A 21,537-nucleotide genomic window follows, 5' to 3' on the forward strand; every position below is an offset into this window, starting at 1 on the left:
AGCGATGTCTACGGGAGATCCAGCGACGAAATAAAGTTCTGGCCTTTCTGCTCCGACCAACGATGGCACAGCAGGATCCTGATTGCTGCTGCCTGTCAAACTCAACGATATCGCTAGCCAGGACGCTGCAACGTCACGGATCGCTAGCGATATCGTTCAGTGTGAAGGTACCTTAAGTTAACACTGTTAACACCCAGCTTGTGGTCTAGGTGATATTCTAGCCCCTAAAGGTACCTTCACACTCAGCAACTTTGCAACGAGAACGACAACGATCCGTGACGTTGCAGCGTCCTGGATAGCGATCTCGTTGTGTTTGACACGCAGCAGCGATCTGGATCCCGCTGTGATATCGCTGGTCGGAGCTAGAAGTCCAGAACTTTATTTCGTCGCTGATCACCCGCTGTCATCGCTGGATCGGCGTGTGTGATGCCGATCCAGCGATGTGTTCACTTGTAACCAGGGTAAATATCGGGTTACTAAGCGCAGGGCCGCGCTTAGTAACCCGATATTTACCCTGGTTACCATTGTAAAAGTTAAAAAAAAAAACAGTATATACTCACATTCTGATGTCTGTCACGTCCCCCGGCGTCCACAGGGTTAAAACTGCTTTCGGCAGGAGCGCTGCTAATGCTGCGCTGCTGCCGAGAGCTTCCTGCACTGACTGTCAGCCGTAAAGCTGACGTCACCGCTGTTACTGCCGGCGCTGACAAATTCAGAGCAGGGAAGCTCTCGGCAGCGCGGCATTAGCAGCGCTCCTGCCGAAAGCAGTTTTAACACCTGTGGACGCCGGCGGGGGACAGACATCAGAATGTGAGTATGTATTGTTTTTTTTTTTTTTTGTTTTTTTTACAGTGGTAACCAGGGTAAATATCGGGTTACTAAGCGCGGCCCTGCACTTAGTAACCCGATGTTTACCCTGGTTACCCGGGTGCTGCAGGGGGACTTCGGCATCGTTGAAGACAGTTTCAACGATGCCGAAGTCGTTCCCCTGATCGTTGGTCGCTGGAGAGAGCTGTCTGTGTGACAGCTCCCCAGCGACCACACAACGACTTACCAACGATCACGGCCAGGTCGTATCGCTGGTCGTGATCGTTGGTAAATCGTTTTAGTGTGAAGGTACCCTAAGTTTTGTTCTTCTCATGTTCCTTTGGTTTTTCTAAGTCTCTGTTATGACAAAGACATTCCTGAGACCCCTTATCTAATCATGGACTCCATCTCAGAAGGAAAGAAATACATGTAGAAAGAAACTAAAATGAAGTCAGGATAGATAAATATAAGTCCTGCTCTCACAGCACCCTCATCCTATTATTTGGTTGCAGCCTTTGGAATAAATAACTGCAATCAATCACTTCCTATAACCATCGAGAAGCTTCTTACATCTCTCAGCTAGAATTTTTGACCAATCTTCTTTTAAAAAATGCTCCATGTTTCATATGTGATGGCGCTTTCTCCCAACTGCAGTTCTAAGATCTCTCCACGTGTTCAATGGTATTTAGACCCAGAATCATTGCTGCCACTTCAGAACTCTCCAGGGACTTGTTTCCATCTATTTCTTAGGACTCCTTGAAGTACGTTTGGGGTCATTGTCCTGCTGGAAGACCTATGAGGCAAACCCAGCTTTTCTGAGACTGGGCAATACATTGCGACCCAAAATCCTTTGGTGATCTTCAGATTTCACGATGCCTTGCACACAGTCAGGACACTTAGTGCCAGAGGCAGCAAAGCAGCCCCAACATCTTTGACACTTCACCATATTTGACTGTAGGTACTGTGTTCTTTTCTTTGTAGGCCTAATTCCTTTTTTGGTAATCAGTAGAATGATGTGCTTTACTAAAAAGCTCTATCATGGTCTCATCTGTCCAAAAGATGCTTTTTCAGAAGGATTTTATCTTACTCATGCACATTTTGGCAAACTGCAGTCGATGGATAGTTTGTGTTGACACTGATTCAATACAGCGCTCATGGGCTGTCGCATATATGTGCACCAGGTATCTTGTGTTATGGTTGAGAAAGGATTAAAATCAGAGGCTGAAACGTATATATTTGCATGAATGAAGTCAATTTTTCATTATTTCCTTTGGAGTTCTGCTCCCATTCTAATTTTTTTTCTACATTTTGGAGGTTTTTTGGCTGGATGCTTGTGAAAGTATATCACTCACAATATTAGGACTCTGCTGCTATTTTTCCTTGTTGACATTGTAGTGCTGAGGTGACCTTGCTGTGCAGTGAGATGGCAGTGACCCAGGAAAAAGTTCAATATAAAGTCTTGTTTATTGTTCAGTGTACTCACAAACAGAAAGTGAACGAGTCCTCTGGTACTCTGCTGGGAAAAATGAAGACAGTTCGCGACCAGTTGCCGTGAATGAACTACGACACCGTGTATGTTGGGGTGACAGGCTTTAGACTCTGCCTGGCCCTCTATTTGCTCCACACAGAAAGAGCTCTGCACAAGTCTCCTGCTTGGTCTGCTTCCAAAACCAACACTGACACACTCTCCCTATACTACAGGGCTTTTAATCAGTCACTGCTTCACCATTGTAATCACAGCCACACCTGCGACTGCAATACCCCCTCATGGCCTCACTATGCCTCCGTGCACATTCTCGGGAGCAAAAACAGCACCCCCTAGCTGTAACAGGGGTCACTGCCTCACAACGTATATTATGTATTTTGAATTGCTTCATCCATTAAGTTGCGATCGGTGAACTGGTAAAGTTATTAAACCCATATGACAAAAATCTAAGTAAATAAAATAAAAAGGCCAGAATTGGCATTTTTCAATCATTGACTCTCAGCCAAGAGATGTAATCATAAGAGATCAATATGTCATATTTACCACATAAAGGTAAAATTAAGAGGGACAGCTCATCTGAAAATAAAAACAGTCCATCATTACTTTACAGCACAAAGTCAATCTAAAAAGTCAATCATCAAGTGCAGTCATAAAAACCATCAATCATGATGAAACTGGCTCTCATGAGTGGCCCGTGGATGTTCTGGTTTGATGGTTTTGTCCGAACTGTTTCGGAATCCCAACTTGAGCTCAAAGCCCGAACTTCAGTGCTTTAATCCCTTTACCCCCAAGCCTGTTTTCTCCTTCATGTCCAGGCCAAATTTTACAATTCCGACCAGTGTCTCTTTTTGATGTAATAACTCTGGAACCCTTCAATTGATCCCACTGATTCTGAGAGTGTTTATTCATGACATATTGTACTTCATGATCACGGTAACATTTGTTTGATATTACTTGCATTTGTGAAAAAAAAATGAAATTTTCAAGGTTTTAAAGGCAATCTGTCACCCCGGGATGCTTTTAAGCTGTTACGATAGGCATACAGGTGATAGAGCAATTTTGACAATGCTATCTGTATGCCACATAGCTTCTGTCTTGTTGAGAAATAGACTTCAAAACGTTCAAGTTAATTAGTTCTTCCAGGATCCTGGGCAGGTGCTGCCTGGAAGAAAACTGCCTCCTGTGTTAATTTGCGTACAACCGGGCATCATGGTAGCTCAGTGGTTAGCACTGCAGTCTTTCGCTGGAGTCCTGGATTCAAATCCCACCAAGAACAACATCTGCAAGAAGTTTGTATGTTCTCCCCATGTTTGCATGGGTTTCCTTCAGGTACTTTGGTTTCCTCCCACATTCCAAAGACACACTGATAGGGAATTTAGATTGTGAGCCCCGTCGGGGGCAGTGATGATAATGTGTGCACATTTTAAAGTTCTGTGGAATATGTTAGTGCTATATAAAAAAAATTATAAAGATAACCCCTCTCCCCTGCATGTCATGGTGCCAGGTGACTTGCAGTTGTTGTGCTGGAATCCCACACCTGCGCCCTGCACTTGTGCAATTATGCATACCTTTTCTGCTCTGCTATGGGCAGTGTCTTTACCTTACTTCTGTGCAGATGCCATCGACTCACTGCTACTTCAGTGACTTGCCTGTGCAGATGAATGGTAAAGACACTGCCCATAGCAGTGAGGAAAAAGTATGCATAATCACGTGAATGCAGAGCGCAGGTACGAGAGTCTGGCGCCACATCTGCACATCTCTGTGACGTGCCGTGGAGGAGGGTGGTATGCAAATTAACACAGGAGGCAGAGTTTTCTTCCAGGCACGGCACACCCCAGAGCCTGGAAGAACTAATTAACATAAAGAATTAAAAGTCTGTTTCTAAACAACAATAAAGGAGCTATGAGGCATGCAGTTAGGATGTGCCTAAACAGTGGAAACCCCTCACCAGTGACCCAATTTTGGAAAATAGACCGCCCCCAAGGAATTTATCTAAATGTGTGGTGAGCACCTTGAACGTTGAGCAGTGAAAATAAAGAATAATCTAATTTTTTACATTAAAAAAATGTTCATTTATGCACAAATTTTTTTTCACAAGGGTAAGAGGAGAAAATGGACCTCAAAAATTGTTGAGTACGCTGATACCCCATATGTGGGGAAAACTACTGTTTCGCCGCACAGAAGGGCTCAGAAGTCAGTAGTGTAGAGTGCATCAGGTTGGCATACGTGAGTAGTGTAGAGTGCATCAGGTTGGCATACGTGAGTAGTGTCGAGTGCATCAGGTTGGCATACGTAAGTAGTATATCAGGTTGGCATTGGTGTATGCAAGTTGTGTAAGTCTGATAAATAAATTTAGTAGTCCATGGATGTGTGGTGCAGTTTGAAGCATTCTTTTATACAAAGGCCAGGTTTGTCGGGGCAGGGCGTTGCATTCCTGAATGGTGTCCTTTCTTATCCCCTTTTGGAACTTATCCCCTTTTTTTGTGCTACGACTCACGGTGCCCTGCTGTGAAAATCAGCAGGAACCTTAATGCAATCACCTTGACTGTCTCGGTGCCGCATTAAAGAGATGACGTATCCATATGTCCAGGGTTGGTAAATACTTATTTTTTTCTTTTCTTATACACCCCTGATTAGTGCGGTCATACAACATACAAGCCTCTGATGGCTCCGGTGATGCACTTTACTACTGTAATGCCGTGTATCATCACTGCCTGTCAGTGTAATACTAATGGCCCCATACACATGAGATAAGTGTTGGCTGAACGGTCATTTGGCAGACTGCTATATTTCCCGACTCCGCCATACACAAGAATATTCCAGCTTTCCTGTGGTCTGTATGAGAGAGTTGCCTTCAGACTCCTCTAGTGGAGGATTATCTACAGTAAGTACAAACTGATTAGCCTCTGAAATTCAGGATGTCAGATCCTTCTCTGCCCTGACATCATCTGTCGGGAGGCCCCCAGATACATTATAGTCACCCAAACCCCCTGATATCACTCTGTGTATGGTGGCGATAAAAGGTAACTTATTGGACACTGTGTCTGGCCCGGCCCAATAGACCTTCGTACATTGCAGGCCCAGACACCATTATTGGGCATATAAGTACCATAGTAACTAGGCCGACACAAACTATCGAGTACTTGGGGGAGGAGGGCATTCAGCAGAACTGTGTCACATCTTCTTAGATGCCATGTTTGCTTTTGACATCAGCAAGTGGTTAAACTGCCAGAGTTTTTGTTGCAGCCGTCATGTTTGTGGCAACATAAAAGCTTTTATAAAAGCCTCAAACTTCTGTGTGTGAATCAGACATGAGAGATAACGTGATAGAAGATTACAGTGCGGGGAAGACGGGAAACCTTCATATAGAGGCCGGTGGGGATGGAGTCAGTGACCGACTCTGGCCAAATATGTTTCTAGAGCCGTAGTAGAAGATGAAGATGTCGTCCTCATTATGAAGTAGTTATTTCTCCTGTCACGTGTAATGAATATCTCCTGCAGTATTGCTAATGCCGATTCCAGTGTCGGTAAATGAGACGAGAATTAGGGTTATGGAAGATGAGTCTATGAGAAATGTATTCAGCTGCCGATTCCGAGGAGGAAACTGCTTGTTGTCTGTGGCCTAAAATATATAGGTTTGATTAATAGACTAGATGGTGGCCCGATTCTAACGTATCGGGTATTCTAGAATATGTATGTAGTTTATTTATGAAGATTTTAGAATAATGCAATGAATACACAGGATTCGGCCGGCCGGGCGTGACCAATTAGCGAATCGGGGTTCAAATCCCGCGCCACTTCGTGGCCAGACTGCGCCTGTCGCTGATTGGTCGCGCCCAGCCAGCCTCGACCAATCAGCGACGCGGGATTTCTGTGACAGGGAAACAGACGGAAGTGGACCTGAGACGATTATATTTATATAATCTATCTCTATAATCTATCTATATATATAGTAGCGTTTCCCTTACTTCGGGTCTTGGGGGACACTCGCTTTGCACGGGAATAACGCATACAGGCACGATTTCTCCACAAATCAATCTGTACGGTTTATTAAAGCATCATAAACCGCGCCGTAAGCCAGGTTACACATCACCAGCTTACACATAGTCTGTTACTTTAACACGTGTGGCTTTACAAAGCATTCAATAGTCACGCCTTATTTCTCCAGTTACCAGGTGACTGCACAGTTCATTACATGCATCAACGGAACATATTAATCACCACAGTCTGTTCCAATGGCAGATACGTCTCTGCCGTATATTACAGGTTTTTCCCATACCAGGTGTTACCTCTCAGGAGCTCCGGCTCCACACACTGACTCCTGCCAGTGCTGGTTCACAGGGAAACTGCCTCACTGGGATCACCGTCCTTGTGACCAGGGCACCTTGGATAGTCCAGACCCACAGTAGGAACTGTAGCTTCCCCAACACAGAAACTGTCTCAGGCTCTGTAGATGCAGCCTTTCCATGCACTTCCAGGAAGTCCAATCACAGGCACTTCCAGCACACAGGTCATCAGTCCATGATCTTACCAGGTGCTTGCAGGACTCCAGTCCATCCCAGGACAATCCAACACCCTTGACCATTCAGTCCATAGCATCAGCAGTGCTTCCAGGACTCCAGCCCACTTCAGGACAATCCAACACACAGGCAATTACAGGACTCACTCTCTTCAGTGCTTCCAGGACATCTCCACTGCCAGGAGACTCCCAACACTAACCGTCCACTAGGTCCACAGTCTCAGGTGCTTCTAGGACTTCTCCACTGCCAGGAGACTCCAACACGACTGTCCAGGACCTTGCACATGGACCAAACGGATCCATACACTCTGACCCACGTGACCCACACTCTGGTCACATTATCTAGGTGTAACCACTCCCCTGGGTGGGAGTATGGGTGTGTGTGGCTAGTTTGACCCTCCCATCTCATAACTAGCCCTGCCAGTCTCCCATTAGCATTACACAATTACTTGTGGGACTACAGGTCCCAGCACACCAACTTAACTTCAGACTGACAGCGCAGAGTGTCTTCCTCTGCAACACACACACCGGCCATTCACACTCCTGACGGACTTTGTCTCATCACATTTATGCCTCCAAGCGCATCTTGAAGCGCACACACAGCGCCCCCTGGCTGTAACGTTGGTCACTGCACCACAATATATAGATGTAGAACTAAATACTTTAAAATTATAAATCTCCTCATATGTTTTTTATTTTCTCCTGTAATTGTATTATTACACAGGATTTTTATGATGTTACATCAGCTCATCTTCTTCTGATTCAGGTCTCTGCAATATTGGATCATCTCAGTGAAGATCTTCTATATAAAAGAATTTTCCTGATTTACCCATCAGAGATGGATATGGACAGAGACCAGATGGCAGAGAGGATATTACACCTCACCCTAGAGATCCTCTTCCGGCTTACTGGAGAGGTGAGAGATTCTGATGCAAGTGCTCGGAGATTTAGTTTTCATCGTCGCAGCTGAATAATTTACATCTGTTAGCCAGCTTGAATACATGTGGGGATTCCCTAGCAACCAGCCAACCTCCACATGTACTCAGGCTGGCTACCAGATGTAAATCATTCAGCTGCAGTGATGAAAACTAAATCTCCGAGCACTTACAAATACCCGGAGACCACCCGAGTGTGCTCGGGAAAACCCGAGCAACGAGTATACTCGCTCATCACTAATGACGTCACATTACATAATTCTTATTTATGGGAAAAACAGATGGACAGAACTGGAGAGGTGAGGACTCTGAAAATGTCTGTAGTGAGATTTATTCATGTGTCTCTCCATAACCAGGATTACACAGTAGTGAAGAAGACCTCTAGTGAACGCTGTCAGGACCCTGTGTCTGAGGGATGGGGAAAACGCCTGAGTCCAATCACGGGGGCCCCACCTCACCCCCTGATACATGAGGACATCAATGACCAGAAGATCCTAGAACTCGCCTACAAGATGATTGAGCTGCTAACTGGAGAGGTGACGCTGCTGGGAATGTTGGGACGATTGTGACTTGTAGGAACGCTACTTCCAACAAGTGGCGCTATAGAGTTCAAGTCCTCTTTTTCTCAGAAGAGGCAATTTGCATGTTAAATTTCCCAGAGGAGCATTGGATGGCGAATAAGCCTCCTTGCCTTGACAAGCCAGAGCTGGTATGTTACTCTCCATAAGGAGAAACCTTACCCCTTAGATCCTAGTCCAGGGCCTCTCACATATCCAAATTAGTTCTCATGCTTCGCACTGACGAGGGCCAACAGCCCGAAACACCGTGTCTGCGAATTGAGATACTGATTTGGCTTTTATCCTAAGTCATATTGTACGAGTCGTTAAAGGGTTGATTGTGACTTGTAGGATCGCTACTTCCAACAGGTGGCGTTATAGAGTTTAAGTCCTCTTTTTCTCTGATGAGGCAATTTGCATAGGGACATTATACAGTAACTTTATGAAGGGATTGGGGTGATGACGGTATCATTGTATGTGTCAGGTTCCTATAAAGTGTCAGGATGTCGCCGTCTATTTCTCCATGGAGGAGTGGGAGTATTTAGAAGGACACAAAGATCTGTACAAGGACGTCATGATGGAGGTTCCCCAGCCCCTCACATCACCAGGTAATAGACAGGACTAAATACACACGGCCTATAATTATCTGTATGTAAAGAATGAATTCAGTCCCTGTATGTGTTTCCTCCAGATCTATCCAGTAAGAGGACAACACCAGAGAGATGTCCCCGTCCTCTTCTTCCACAGGACTGTAAACAAGAAGATCCCAATGTGCCTCAGGATCATCAGGTAGATGGAGAGGTGTCAGGAGATCTCCCCTATGATGTGTAGACGGCTGTGAAGGTCTTGTGTCCAGTGTTGTTTTATCCCCCAGTATTATATGTTTTATACTTGTGTAATGAGAACGGTGGAGATGGCAGGATTAGAGCTGATCATAGATGTGACTTTTCCATCTGTCTGTGACTTTTACAATATTTGTTTCAGGGTGAAGATCTGACCCATATTAATACTACAGAGACATATGTGAGGGGTGATGAGTGGTGTAAAGAGGAGATTCCTACATGTGACTACCCAGGTGAGTAGTAACCACTAAATGCAGAGAAGTCACAGATTCTTCTCAATCACCGGCTGTGGCTGCTTTATCGGTGGTGTAGTCCGGCCGTATCACAATCGTGTGATCACAACATTCTCCTCCACCCAAAACTGTTCAAATGACTTTGGGCATTGAAAGACCTTTTATATAGAACTTACCACCTGGAGGATCCATCTACCCCCTGAGATTAGAAGACGCTGACCGTTACCTGCCTAGATCTGTAAACTACAAAGCCGAATGACAGCGTATGTAGAATGTGCTGACAAGTTAGAAAATCACTTGAAGAAAAGTATTATGATGGGCCTGTAAGAGAAAGCAGAAGGTAATGATGCAGTTGGCTTTTTAGAACCCTGATATCTTACCGAATGTGCTCATATGGTCCCTGCAATACCAGGTCCAGTCTTTCTGGCCAAACTTTACTTTTATGATTGCCAACATTAAATGTGCAGTGAGGCCAAGTGTGAATTTCTGTACAATAACAGAGTTTCCCTTCATCCTGACTTTTTAGTTTGTATTAAAACTAACTAATTTCAAGATGGATTGTGATAAACTACATAAAAGACATCACACCTGTGCCATGATATATCTCTGAGCTGTACATGGTTCATGGCTGTAATATACATTTATTCACGCCTGCAGGAGATGTGTTGGCTCGAGCCCTGGTTTCATGCATTCACTCAATGTCATAAATTACATTGTTTTTCGTTTTATTGGGGAGCAATATTATTTTCTCTAGTCTTCTGGTCAGGACTCACAGTATCTCCAATTGTCCACCGTAAATTAATGCAACTCTGGTTTAATTTTGATTATATAATTCACCAGTATATATACAATCAAAAATATCAAAAATACAGACTCAAAAGGATCAATCAAATATGAGGAGAACATGAGTCAAAATGTATCTCAAAATATAAATGCTTTATTAAAGGTAGCCATTTACCACATAGATTAAATACAAATATATATATATATATATATATATATATATATATATATATATATATATATATATATATATATGGATGTAATAAAATAGTGTGATCCCAAAAGAAAGTAACAGCCTGTTTTCATCATATCCTCGAGGGGGTATATATTATCTCCAAGATCTTTCATTGGATTTCTTTCATTGGATTTTGGATAATTACAATGCCCAAATACTTACATTTTTTAACTACTTTTAAACCAAATAACACGGGTACTGTTATATTATCTACTATTGACATAACTATCGATTTACTCCAATTAATTTTAAGACCCGACAATTCTCCAAAGCAATTAATAAGGTCGATCGCTCTAGGAAGGGACTGTCCAATCTTATCCAGGAAAAGTGCCAGGTCATCAGCATATAATCCTACCTTATCCACCCTAGAATTCATGTCGATTCCCTCCACCAAATGGTCTTGTCTAATTTTAAGCGCAATTGTTTCAATCGCCAGTGCAAAGAGCATTGGGGATAGTGGGCAGCCCTGTCTGGTCCCCCTGGCCAGATTAAAATATTCAGATAATACGCCATTTACCAATATATTAGCTCTCGGCATGCGATTTAACCATTTAATCCATTCGCAAAATTTAGAAAAACAAAAACCTTGTGTCCTATCAGATTAAGGATAAAACATAATATTTAAAGTTCACTTTAAAACATTGAACATACAATCATCTAATCATGAATCTGTCCCTCACACTGTTAGTGCTGATTAGCCCTGTCTTAAGGTACCGTCACACTCAGCGACACTGCGGCGATATAGACAACGAGCCGACCTAAACTAGATCTCTGCAGCGTCGCTGTTTAGGTCTCTGTAGAGACGTCAAACACAGCAACTCCAGATCGATGCAGGAGCGATCCAGTGACGTAACGGCGACTCACTTCTCGTTCTCGCTGGTTGTTAGCTCCATTACATCCATTGTTATCAAAGTTGCTTTTGATGTCAAACATGACGATACACGCCGACCTGGCGACGAAATAAAGTTCTGGACTTCTAGCGCCGACCAGCGATGGCACAGCGGGATCCAGATCGCTGCTGCATGTCAAACTCAACGAGATCGCTATCCAGGACACTGCAACGTCACGGATCGTTGTCGTTCTCGTTGCAAAGTTGCTGAGTGTGACGGTACCTTTACAGCGGAGGTTGGCACCCTACAATATATACGCGATAGGCGCCCCCGCTCACCGGCGGCTTTCCCTGATGCTCCTATCTGCCGACTATGAACAGTGTGATTCAATTGAGCCACCGTTCTGACATGACAGGAAAATGAAATGGACAGTGGTTGCCTATTTTCAGTTAAATAGAAGAAGGCAGCCATTAGACAGTGTGAGAGAGTGAATGCCAAGATAACATAAAGTGCAAAAACGTGCATGATAAACACATAGTACCTCACTATAACTGTTCCCTGCTAATGCTGTCAGCCTGCCTAGCTGTGGGGGTTGGCACCCTACTGTTCAGCGGATATGGTGCCCCCATTCCTCGATGACTCACCCTAGGACAAAGCCCTTCAGATAAACTAATACTATCACAGGGTGTAAAACATTTGGCCCAAATATTGTGGCCATAATGACTAGTCTCAGACAGGCTGAATAAAGTTAAAGCAAATGAGCATAGTGCCGATGCAAGACTGTGATCTCAGTCTTGATAGCATTAGCAGGGAACAGTTATAGTGAGGTACTATGTGTTTATCATGCACGTTTTTGCACTTTGTTATCTTGTCATTCACTCTCTCACACTGTCTAATGGTTGCCGTCTACTATTTAACTAAAAATAGGCAACCACTGTCCATTTCATTTTCCTGTCATGTCAGAATGGTGGCTTAATTGAATCACACTGTAAATCAATCCAGCCTATCTCCGCTATAAAAGCACCCAACACGGTAGTATCTTGGCTGCTGGGCCTAGAATTTTCAGCACTCATTCTATCCAAATAAAGGTTAAGAATCATATTGAAATCTCCCAGGCATAATATCTTAGCATCCGGATATTGTGATACAAATACCATCGCTTGGTGGAGTACTTCCATCTTGGCCGGAGGGAGGTTGTAGATATTGAGCAGTATGAAAGGGACCATATCTATAAAGGCATATACAAAAATAAATCTTCCTTCTGAATCTTTCTCAATCGCTTGGACTGACCACCTCAACGTCCTGTGAACCATAATAACCACTCCCCTGGAATAGGACGTATGTGAAGCATGCTTCTGCCATTGTCTCCAAGGCTTATTTGTCCTGGATACAGTATCTGGTGTCAAATGAGTCTCCTGAAGACATATTATCTGCACTTGCATTTGGCGTATCTGAGAGAATACCATATTCTGCTTCCTAGCACTCCCCAACCCTCTAATGTTCCACGACAGGAGTTTAAGGGATGCCATGTAGACTTCGTAGAAAATCTTTACACAGGTTAGTATTCACTTTTGGATCATTCAGCTCCATCACATACAAACCATTTATGCAGATTAAATTATAGGTGCAATGCTGAGTCTTATCTGAGATTCCAAATAAACTAAGAATTATTGATCAACGGTGGCCACAAAAAACAAAACAAGAGATGCCCATGAACGTCTCTAAACTGAAGCATAAGCATGAGTGAACTGGTCATATTCTCCTCCATTTATCCGAACCACTAATAACAAGTATAACAGATTTAATGCAATGTTAGGTGTCGAGTTCCCGCCGCTGTACAGGAGGAATCTTTAACCATGTCTGCTGCGGTCTCCCATTCTTCATCGGCCGTAGTGGAGCCTGCTCAGCGGAGACATCGGTCCCAGAGTCTAGCTCAGCCTTATACTGTCACGATGGGTACTGGGTAGACTACAGCTGATTACCTGGGCCCCTGCGATATCCCTCAGACTAGGGAATACCCTGTCTGTCCCTCTCCCAGAATTTACACTGATGGTGTGCTTGTCTGGGCCGCCAGGCCTGACCCTGACTCCTGTTTCAGTCCTATGCTGAAACCTCCACCCGCCACCCAGTGATAAGACCACACACCAACCCCTACAGAAAGCACAGACAGGGAAAACTAAAAACGCACCACACCGCAGACACACAGGAAAACACTATAATGTGCACAGGGCAAAACAAATACAAATATAGGAAGGAGAAATATGACAAAGGATAATACACCAACAGCTTCTCCTAGACCACCACTCCAGACCGAGATCACCAGGCACAAGACACAAGCTATAATCGGCGATGCCCAAAGTCCAGAATGACTATTTAAAGACCATGGCCGTGACCCAGCCTCCAACCCGATTACCAGCTAGATTAAGCCCGGACAACCTGGGTAAAGTCTAGCCGGCACCACTGAGCATATAGTGGACGAATGTGGAATTACCGCTGTCTGTCGGATGCCCTAGTGTGAATAGCGTCCGACAGATAATGTGCGAAGGGTTACTGCTGCCTTTCCAGGCTCTCCCTTTGTAGCCAGCACTGGCCAGCGGCGAGCAGGCTTTTCTGGGACTTAAGTCCTGCTTTGCCCACACTGAGCATTCCCACAGGAGGAACTCTCATTGGAGGTCGGGGGTCATACGCTGAGGCCCTGTAGCAGCTCCTATTGGTCCTCCAGTAAGGTCCTGAAAGAGCTGCAACTATAAAAGGTTCACTTGGCCGCACGGCCATGCGCTAGTATCAAATGTATTTGGCTTATGCCAGTGGTTTCTTTACCACTCTCTCTATATATATATATGTGTTGTGAGACTGTAGCACTGGGACTGTACACGCAGGCAGTTAGCATCAGTGGGGGCAATCAGCCTTTGGCTTGCTTGCAAGCACAACCCTATTTAGGGCAATACTTTTTGTGTACAGCGCGACTCTGTGCGGCAACAGAGATTTCAGTTCACGCGGGGTGAAGCTTAACCCACATGTGAGCTCAGAGTTTATCCGCCATTACTTTGCAGCAGATATCTCTGCACGGTGGACCCCGGGCTGCGAATGCACCTTGTTGCTTCCTACCTATACTCGGTGTGTTCCGCTACCCCTAACAGTATTCTACCGCCAGGGTCTGGCTAAGTAATGGCGGACGAACAGCGATTGCAGGGGTACAACCAGCTGAAGGGCAGGTTGGTGGCTCTCAAGTGTGCAACCTCAGCGGTGGATGTTACCGCAATAGCTGTACAGGCTGCTAGCATGGCTGCAGCAACTTTAACCACTGCCACCCCTGTTCCAACCTTATCCCACCTCCCGCTGCCAGAGAAATACTATGGTGACAGTAAGTCATGTAGGGGTTTCCTGAGCCAGTGCGGTATTCACCTCGAGTTTTCCCATAGAGCGGGCAAAGGTGGGATTCATTATTTCTCTTCTGTCGGACAGGGCATTGGAGTGGGCTACGCTGCTGTGGAAGCGCGACGATCATGTGGTGCAGAGTGCTCCTCGGTTTTTGAGCACTCTGGAACAGGTCTTTTTAGGACCTCAAGTCACCCATGATATGGCACTCCAACTGCTGGCATTGACTCAGGGTACATCCATGGTCAGCCGGATAAAGCCCTCATCCCGGTATTTTGGAGGGGGCTGGCTGACCATGTGAAGGACGCTTTGGCCACTAGGGAGACTCCCGCCACACTGGAGTAGCTCATAGCTGTATCAACTCGCATCGACCTTCATTTTATTGAGCGAAGGTTGGAGCGAACTCAGTGTAGGCAGAGGTTTCGGCTGGCTCCCACCTTCGACAAACCTCAGGTATTTGGCTTATGCCAGTGGATACTTTACCACTATATATATATATATATATATATATATATATATATATATATATATAATGTGGTGTGAGACTGTAGCGCTGGGACTGTACACTCAGGCAGGCAGTTAGCATCATTGGGGGCAATTAGCCGTCGGCTTGCTTGCAAGCACAACCCTAGTTAGGGTAATAGTTTTTGTGTACAGCGCAACAGAGATCACTTTCAGTTCACACGGGGTGAAGCTTAACCCACATGTGAGCTCAGTTTATCCACCATTACTTTGCAGCAGATATCTCTGCACGATGGACCCCGGGCTGCACTTTGTTGCTTCCTACCTATACTCAGTGCGTTCCGCTAGCCCTAACATGCATACCCATAAAGTAGCTCTCTCCACCCCCCCCCCTTCATCTCTCATCATTCCTCACCACAGAGAGACATTACCAAGATTGTTGGTCCAACCACCCAGCTTTTGCCAAACTCTTAGGGTAGCCGAGTTTTCGGACCAGGAAAAGTGGCATTAACACCCGCAAAAGATGAACGCCCCACTTCCATTTTAAGTTCTCAATAGTTTCCATTGTTCCTCCCAAGGAGCAGGAACCAAGATGTCTGCATATATAGGACAAACCAATCATATGAATATATATCACGCTAGTCCTAGGGAAAAAAAACATTCAGAGGGGGGGAAGATGCGACAACATCTAATTAATCAATATATTGACATTTCAACAAAGCTACATGGGAGCAAGCAGTGTTAAAAATATACTAAGTAATCATTTCAATTACCTAACCTGGTACATACACAAGTATGAAGTACAAGTATTGTGAAAAATTAAGAATGAAAAGTATAAAGGTTCAATCAGCAATCACCATTTGAAATATGATGTTCAGCGCACATCCTACAATGAACTGTGCAATATTAACATGTATTATCATCACTACTTTTGGCATCTTTATCTCTTGGAGATCCATTCCTCTGCCTCCGCCGAGTTCTGAAAAAAAAGTTGCCCTGTCGCCATCCACCACTCTCAATCTAGCTGGGTAACCTATCGAATAAATGACATTAGAGTTCTTCAGATGTCTCTTTACTGAAGTAAAAGAAGCTCTCCGTTTCTGTAAATCCGCCGAAAAGTCCGGGAACAACATCACAGTGGTATTTTCATATTTAATTGTTTGGGCTTTCCTTGCCAATTGTAGAATATAATCTTTGTCCTTCCAGTTGAGGAATCTGGCGAGCAGAGGTCTAGGAGGAGCTCCGGGAGGATTCGGTTTTCCAGGCACCCGATGTGCTCGCTCCACCGCATAGGCAGCAGAGAAGGCGGCCCCCGTGAACAGATCACGCATCCATTTTTTTTACAAAGAGACTAGGATTGTTCCCTTCTGCTCTCTCCGGCAATCCTATTATACGAATATTGTTTCTCCTCAATCTATTTTCCAGGTCATCATGTTTCTGGATACACATTTCCAACTTTTGTTCTATGACTCTGAAATGTTCTGGCAAGGGTGCTTTTTGGTCCTCCAAAGTCGAAATTCTATCTTCCGCCTGTCTAACCTTCTCTCCCAAATTAGGCATATCATTTCGGAGGAGACCCAAGTCAGTCTTTACCTCTTCGAATTTCTCAGTCAATGAGGCTGTGCTACTCTGAATGGCGACCAGTAGTTGTGCGGAGACCTGCTTTAGGGTGGGTTCTGGCTCCATATCCTCGGACTCCTGCAGGAGTGATGTCTCCTCTTGATTTGATTTATGTAAGGATTTTTTAGTTGTTGTTGAGCCAGTCCCCCTAGCGTAGGCTCTCAACTTTTCCACTGCAGAGTGTGGTTTATGAGGACCATAAGCAGGGGAGGAAGAGGATGTTCACCCTCTGAGTCTGCAGTCCACAGAAGCTAACCCCCGCTCCAGCCAGGCACATCCGACGCTCCAGCCGCTGTAGAAATCCAGGTCCATGGCTCCAGCACACTACTAGTTTCCCCACCTCCTCCACGAGTTGAGGGCTCCCAAGATGGCCGCTGTCCCTCTGCTCCGTTCCCGCCACAGACCTTCCACAGCTTCAGGGGATCCTGACCCAGCGTTCAGCCTCCAGACACTCCCTTCAGCCCCTCAGCTGTCTTTTACTCACCGAGAAGCCGAACTGCAGGTGAGTTATTAGTCGTGCAGATCTGATGTCTGCCGGTTTCCAGCACGCTGAGCCCGGTGCTGCCACAACTCTGCAGGAGCTCTGTATTCCGGGTCAAACGCGGTCACCGCTTCTCCCGAGGGTGTTCCTTTCACCACTCCGGCCTCCAACTCTGTTCAGTAGGGAAAAAGTCGGTATTTGTGCCGTTACCGGCAGGAGCTCAGCAGCGTGCAACCTCTCTCCTCAGCATCCTGGCCACGCCCCTTAATCTTTAATCTTTATTTGTAGTTTTCAGTTTATGAGATTCTCGTGCTCTGGGGCGGGGCTGTGGGTGGGGCTTTATGTGGTTCTCTGATAACATATTCATCTGTATTGGCTTATGACAGGTCGCTGATTCCTCACTGACCTGCCACCCTTTTAACATTTCTCAGCTCTGCACTATTATATACAGTTCTCTTTGAATGCCGAATATTTCTTCTTAAAACTCATCTGACAGAAACTATTGGCCCTTACGATAGTTTAGATTTTGAAGTCACCGAGCCCCATACTATAATTACACCAGAGAGGTTTCACCACTAGTTACTCATTTATTACTGATGAAGACTGTTGTGTTTGATCTTTTCAGTAGTTGTGTTATTGTCTATAGTCAGTGTCACAGATCCACACCGTGCTGCCACCAATTGTCACGGATCCCTCACTGTGCTGCCACCAATTTGTCACGTACCCACTTCTCAGCACGTGACTTGGGGTTGTGCCTGCAAGGGTTAATCTGTCTCCCCTCTCTCTGTCCAGCATTCAACCTCTGTCCTATGCTGTAATGGGAGCATAAATCACACCGACCCAGGCCACACACCTGCTCATACACGCTGCCACCACTCACCGAACACACGGGCGATGAGTCCCGGAAATATTTCTACTACTGTCTGCCAATCATAAGGATCACACAGTTTAAGGCTATGGATTCTTTAGAACATTCAAGGTTTAATTTCTTAAAGTTTTATGCTTTAATACAAAGCGATACAGTGATTATAATAAAAAAGGTATAAAATATGGTAATAAAGAGACATACAAATATGCAAAATGGTTATAAAAATAATAGGAGAAAACTTACAGAAAATAGCTAACTTTGTAGTCTGCTTTCTGTTCCCTGAGGGTAGGATGAATATGGACTGGAACACATCAGCTAGGCTGACCCCCAATATGTGAACAACTTTGTACTCGTACAAGCCTAATTTATAGTGTTACTCTGGAGGTTAAATTTCTAGACCAGCCTCTCGGGTAAATATTGTACTTGATTGTTTTTGATTGGACCTCGGCCGCTCCCCCAATGAATATATTATTTCCTCTGAGATTCCCTGTGAAAAAGTTTCTCATGGATAGATAGTGTCAGGCTGTAATTGACATCTCTCTTCAAAGAGCTAGGAGTTGTCAAATGTTTCCCTTTCTTCTTGGTTCCCAACACGACCCCCTGGTCGTAGACAGTAGACCGCCTTCTCAGATACATATGCTGTGACCTTTGTGAGGCCTGCAAGTCTCAGGACAGATGCTAAACTACTGCTGGTTACACATATAAATCTATTCATATTTCACTACACATATATATACCTATACATATTTTGCCACAGTCAGTTTTGTTCCTAATTAGGCCCCATTTTTAAAATCTGACGTGTGTCACTTTGTGGTGATAAGTTTGAAATTATTCGCAAAGGATAATAGAAAACAAATTGTCCTGACAAATTATTTTCCAACTTCGCACAATACTCTATATACTGTTGTACACTAATGTCTAGGCACATGGTATTAACATGAAATTGCCCAGTCATTAAACAAACATTATGATTTGGACCGATATCTCAATAAGAACTTAAATATACCAAAAAGAGAGCCAGAGTATAATCCAAAATATTAAATTTTTATTAATAACAGTCGCATAGTAGTATCAAAAGAATTCAATCAAGAGGCTGTCAAGCAACACTGAATGGAACGCACCAGCTAAATAATAAAATGCATAAAGTGCCAAGTGCCGTTAAATATAAACAAAACTTTGTACGATAATACAAATAGTTAAGACAGTATTCTTTATAAAACTGCAATTATCTTGGGCAAAAAAAGTTAAATGCCCTAATGTCTGCAGTACGGTGTAATATTATTATAAATGGTATGTACCTTTAAGAAAATTTCTTTAAGCTTACACACTAATGCCAATAAGACCCTTATACAGGCCTTTTATCAATATCCTGGTATTAAACCAATGAACTAAATAAAACTAGTAGAGGACATTGCCAATTGGGAAAACCTAGAATGCAGACATTAAAGTGTGAAGGAAACTTGCATATAAGCCAGTGCAATTGCAGTCACCCCCAACACGCGTTTCGTGGTTACTTCAACAGGAGGCGTGTGATGATCTATTATAATACTACCTGTTTCCAGCCAGCTAACGCTCGGCATGCTCATTGCTATCTAATTAATGCTGCTAGTGATTAAAGTAAATAATGACAACATTCAATAGCGCTTACGCAGGTGGTAAAGTAACTTAAAATGAAGTTAATAACAATAATAATAATTAAAAATCAGAATAATACTAATACATTTTATTCACAGTGTAAAATCAAAAGCAAACTGGATTTGTATGGTAATGTGTGGGGACAGAGCCTCGTGTGGTAATGTGTGAGGACGGAGGCTCATGTGGTAATGTGTGGGGACAGAGCCTCGTGTGGTAATGTGTGGGGACCGAGCCTCATGTGGTAATGTGTGAGGACGGAGCCTCGTGTGGTAATGTGGTGGGGGGAGGGATTGTGTGTGGTAATGTGGTGGGGGCGGGATTATGTGTGGTAATGTGGTGGGGGGCGGGATTATGTGTGGTAATGTGGTGGGGCGGGATTATGTGTAGTGATGGGTGGGGGCGGAGCTACTGTGCAGGGGGTGGGATTATCTGTGGTAATGTGATGGGGACGGGATTATATGTGGTGGGGGGTGGGATTATGTGTGGTAATGTGGTGGGGGGCAGGATTATGTGTGGTAATGTGGTGGGGGGCAGGATTATGTGTGGTAATGTGGTGGGGGCGGGATTGTGTGGTAATGTGGGGGGAGGGATTATGTGTGGGATTATGTGGTAATGTGGTGGGGGGGCGGGATTATGTGTGGTAATGTGGGGGGAGGGATTATGTGTGGGATTATGTGTGGTGGGGGGGGCGGGATTATGTGTAGTGATGGGTGGGGGCGGAGCTACTGTGCAGGGGGTGGGATTATTTGTGGTAATGTGGTGGGGGCGGGATTATATGTGGTGGGGGGTGGGATTATGTGTGGTAATGTGGTGGGGGGGGATTATATGTGGTGGGGGGGTGAATTATGTGTGGTAATGTGGTGGGGGGTGGGATTATGTGTGGTTATGTGGTGGAGGGCGGGATTATGTGGGGGCGGGATTGTGTGTAATAATGGGGTGGGGGCGGGATTGTGTGGTAATGTGGTGGGTGGGCGGGATTGTGTGTGGTAATGTGGTGGGGGCGGAGCTACTGTGCAGGAGGCGGGATTAGCGAGTAATCACGATGCCTCTTATATATATAGATTACATCGGGCACATGGCAGTGTTCAGAAGGGAAGGAGCACCATTTAGCTATTTGAATACAGATCTAGCTGGAATAGTTTGCAGACACAATGTATTGGGTCACCTAGCAGCTCATAAGATGTCCACCATGAACATGCTTGGTACTATCTTCTCTGCTTTCCATATCCCAAGGATTGCCTTGCTCATCACCCTTTAACACCCTTACATGGATCTGGACTTACACTGGGACCCCTAGGCTTGGACCATGGTGTTATCTGCTATTCTGTGGTGTTAGATGGCAAGAAGAATAGTCAGGTAACTGGGACAGAATCAGAAGACACAAGAGTAGTCAGTAAATGGGCCGCGGTCACAACAGGAAGCAAAAACACAAGCCGCATACTGAGCACAGAGGACTGAACCAGAGGAGAACAACGCTGTATCTGGCAGATTCTGGCAATATGCTTTGAGCTTTAGTAGGGTGTGGTACTTTCTAATTGGCTGAAGTAGGTATCATACCGCTGCTGCCGCCTCCCCAGTCAGCGTCTCTTCCTCCGCGCTCGCTCCCGGCCTCTGCTTCTCGTGCGCGCACGCATACCAGGTTCAGTGCTGCGCGTGTGCACTTCTGATCTTCTGTCGGCTCTCCTCTTCGTCTCCTCTATGGTCCTGGAGGACTAGTACCCAGAAGTCAGTCCTCCTTATTGTCCTCTCTATGGTTCTGGAGGTCTGTTACCTGGAAGTGCTACCCTGCCTTTAGGTATCTTAAACTGCTTCCTGCCGTCCCTCTGTGCCTGGTTATCATTTGTTCCTTCAGGTGTTCCTGGCAGC

General features: G+C 44.9%; 1 protein-coding gene across 6 annotated transcripts in view; it reads left to right on the forward strand.

Moving 5' to 3' along the window:
- LOC143767939 (uncharacterized) overlaps positions 1 to 21,537 on the forward strand; it is a 122,768-nt gene that overhangs the window by 87,641 nt on the left and 13,590 nt on the right. For 2 of the 6 annotated variants that reach the window (XM_077256479.1, XM_077256480.1), the window contains exons 2-6: positions 7,579 to 7,728; positions 8,104 to 8,283; positions 8,789 to 8,912; positions 8,996 to 9,093; positions 9,289 to 9,379. In XM_077256479.1, coding sequence (XP_077112594.1) covers positions 7,579 to 7,728; positions 8,104 to 8,283; positions 8,789 to 8,912; positions 8,996 to 9,093; positions 9,289 to 9,379 — 643 coding nt within the window. Of the gene's footprint in view, positions 1 to 7,578; positions 7,729 to 7,882; positions 8,284 to 8,788; positions 8,913 to 8,995; positions 9,094 to 9,288; positions 9,380 to 21,537 lie in introns of those variants that run through there. The other 4 variants (XM_077256477.1, XM_077256478.1, XM_077256481.1 and 1 more) reach the window with 2 other exon arrangements.

Source organism: Ranitomeya variabilis, chromosome 4 (genome assembly GCF_051348905.1).
Source record: "Ranitomeya variabilis isolate aRanVar5 chromosome 4, aRanVar5.hap1, whole genome shotgun sequence".
NCBI lineage: Eukaryota > Metazoa > Chordata > Amphibia > Anura > Dendrobatidae > Ranitomeya > Ranitomeya variabilis.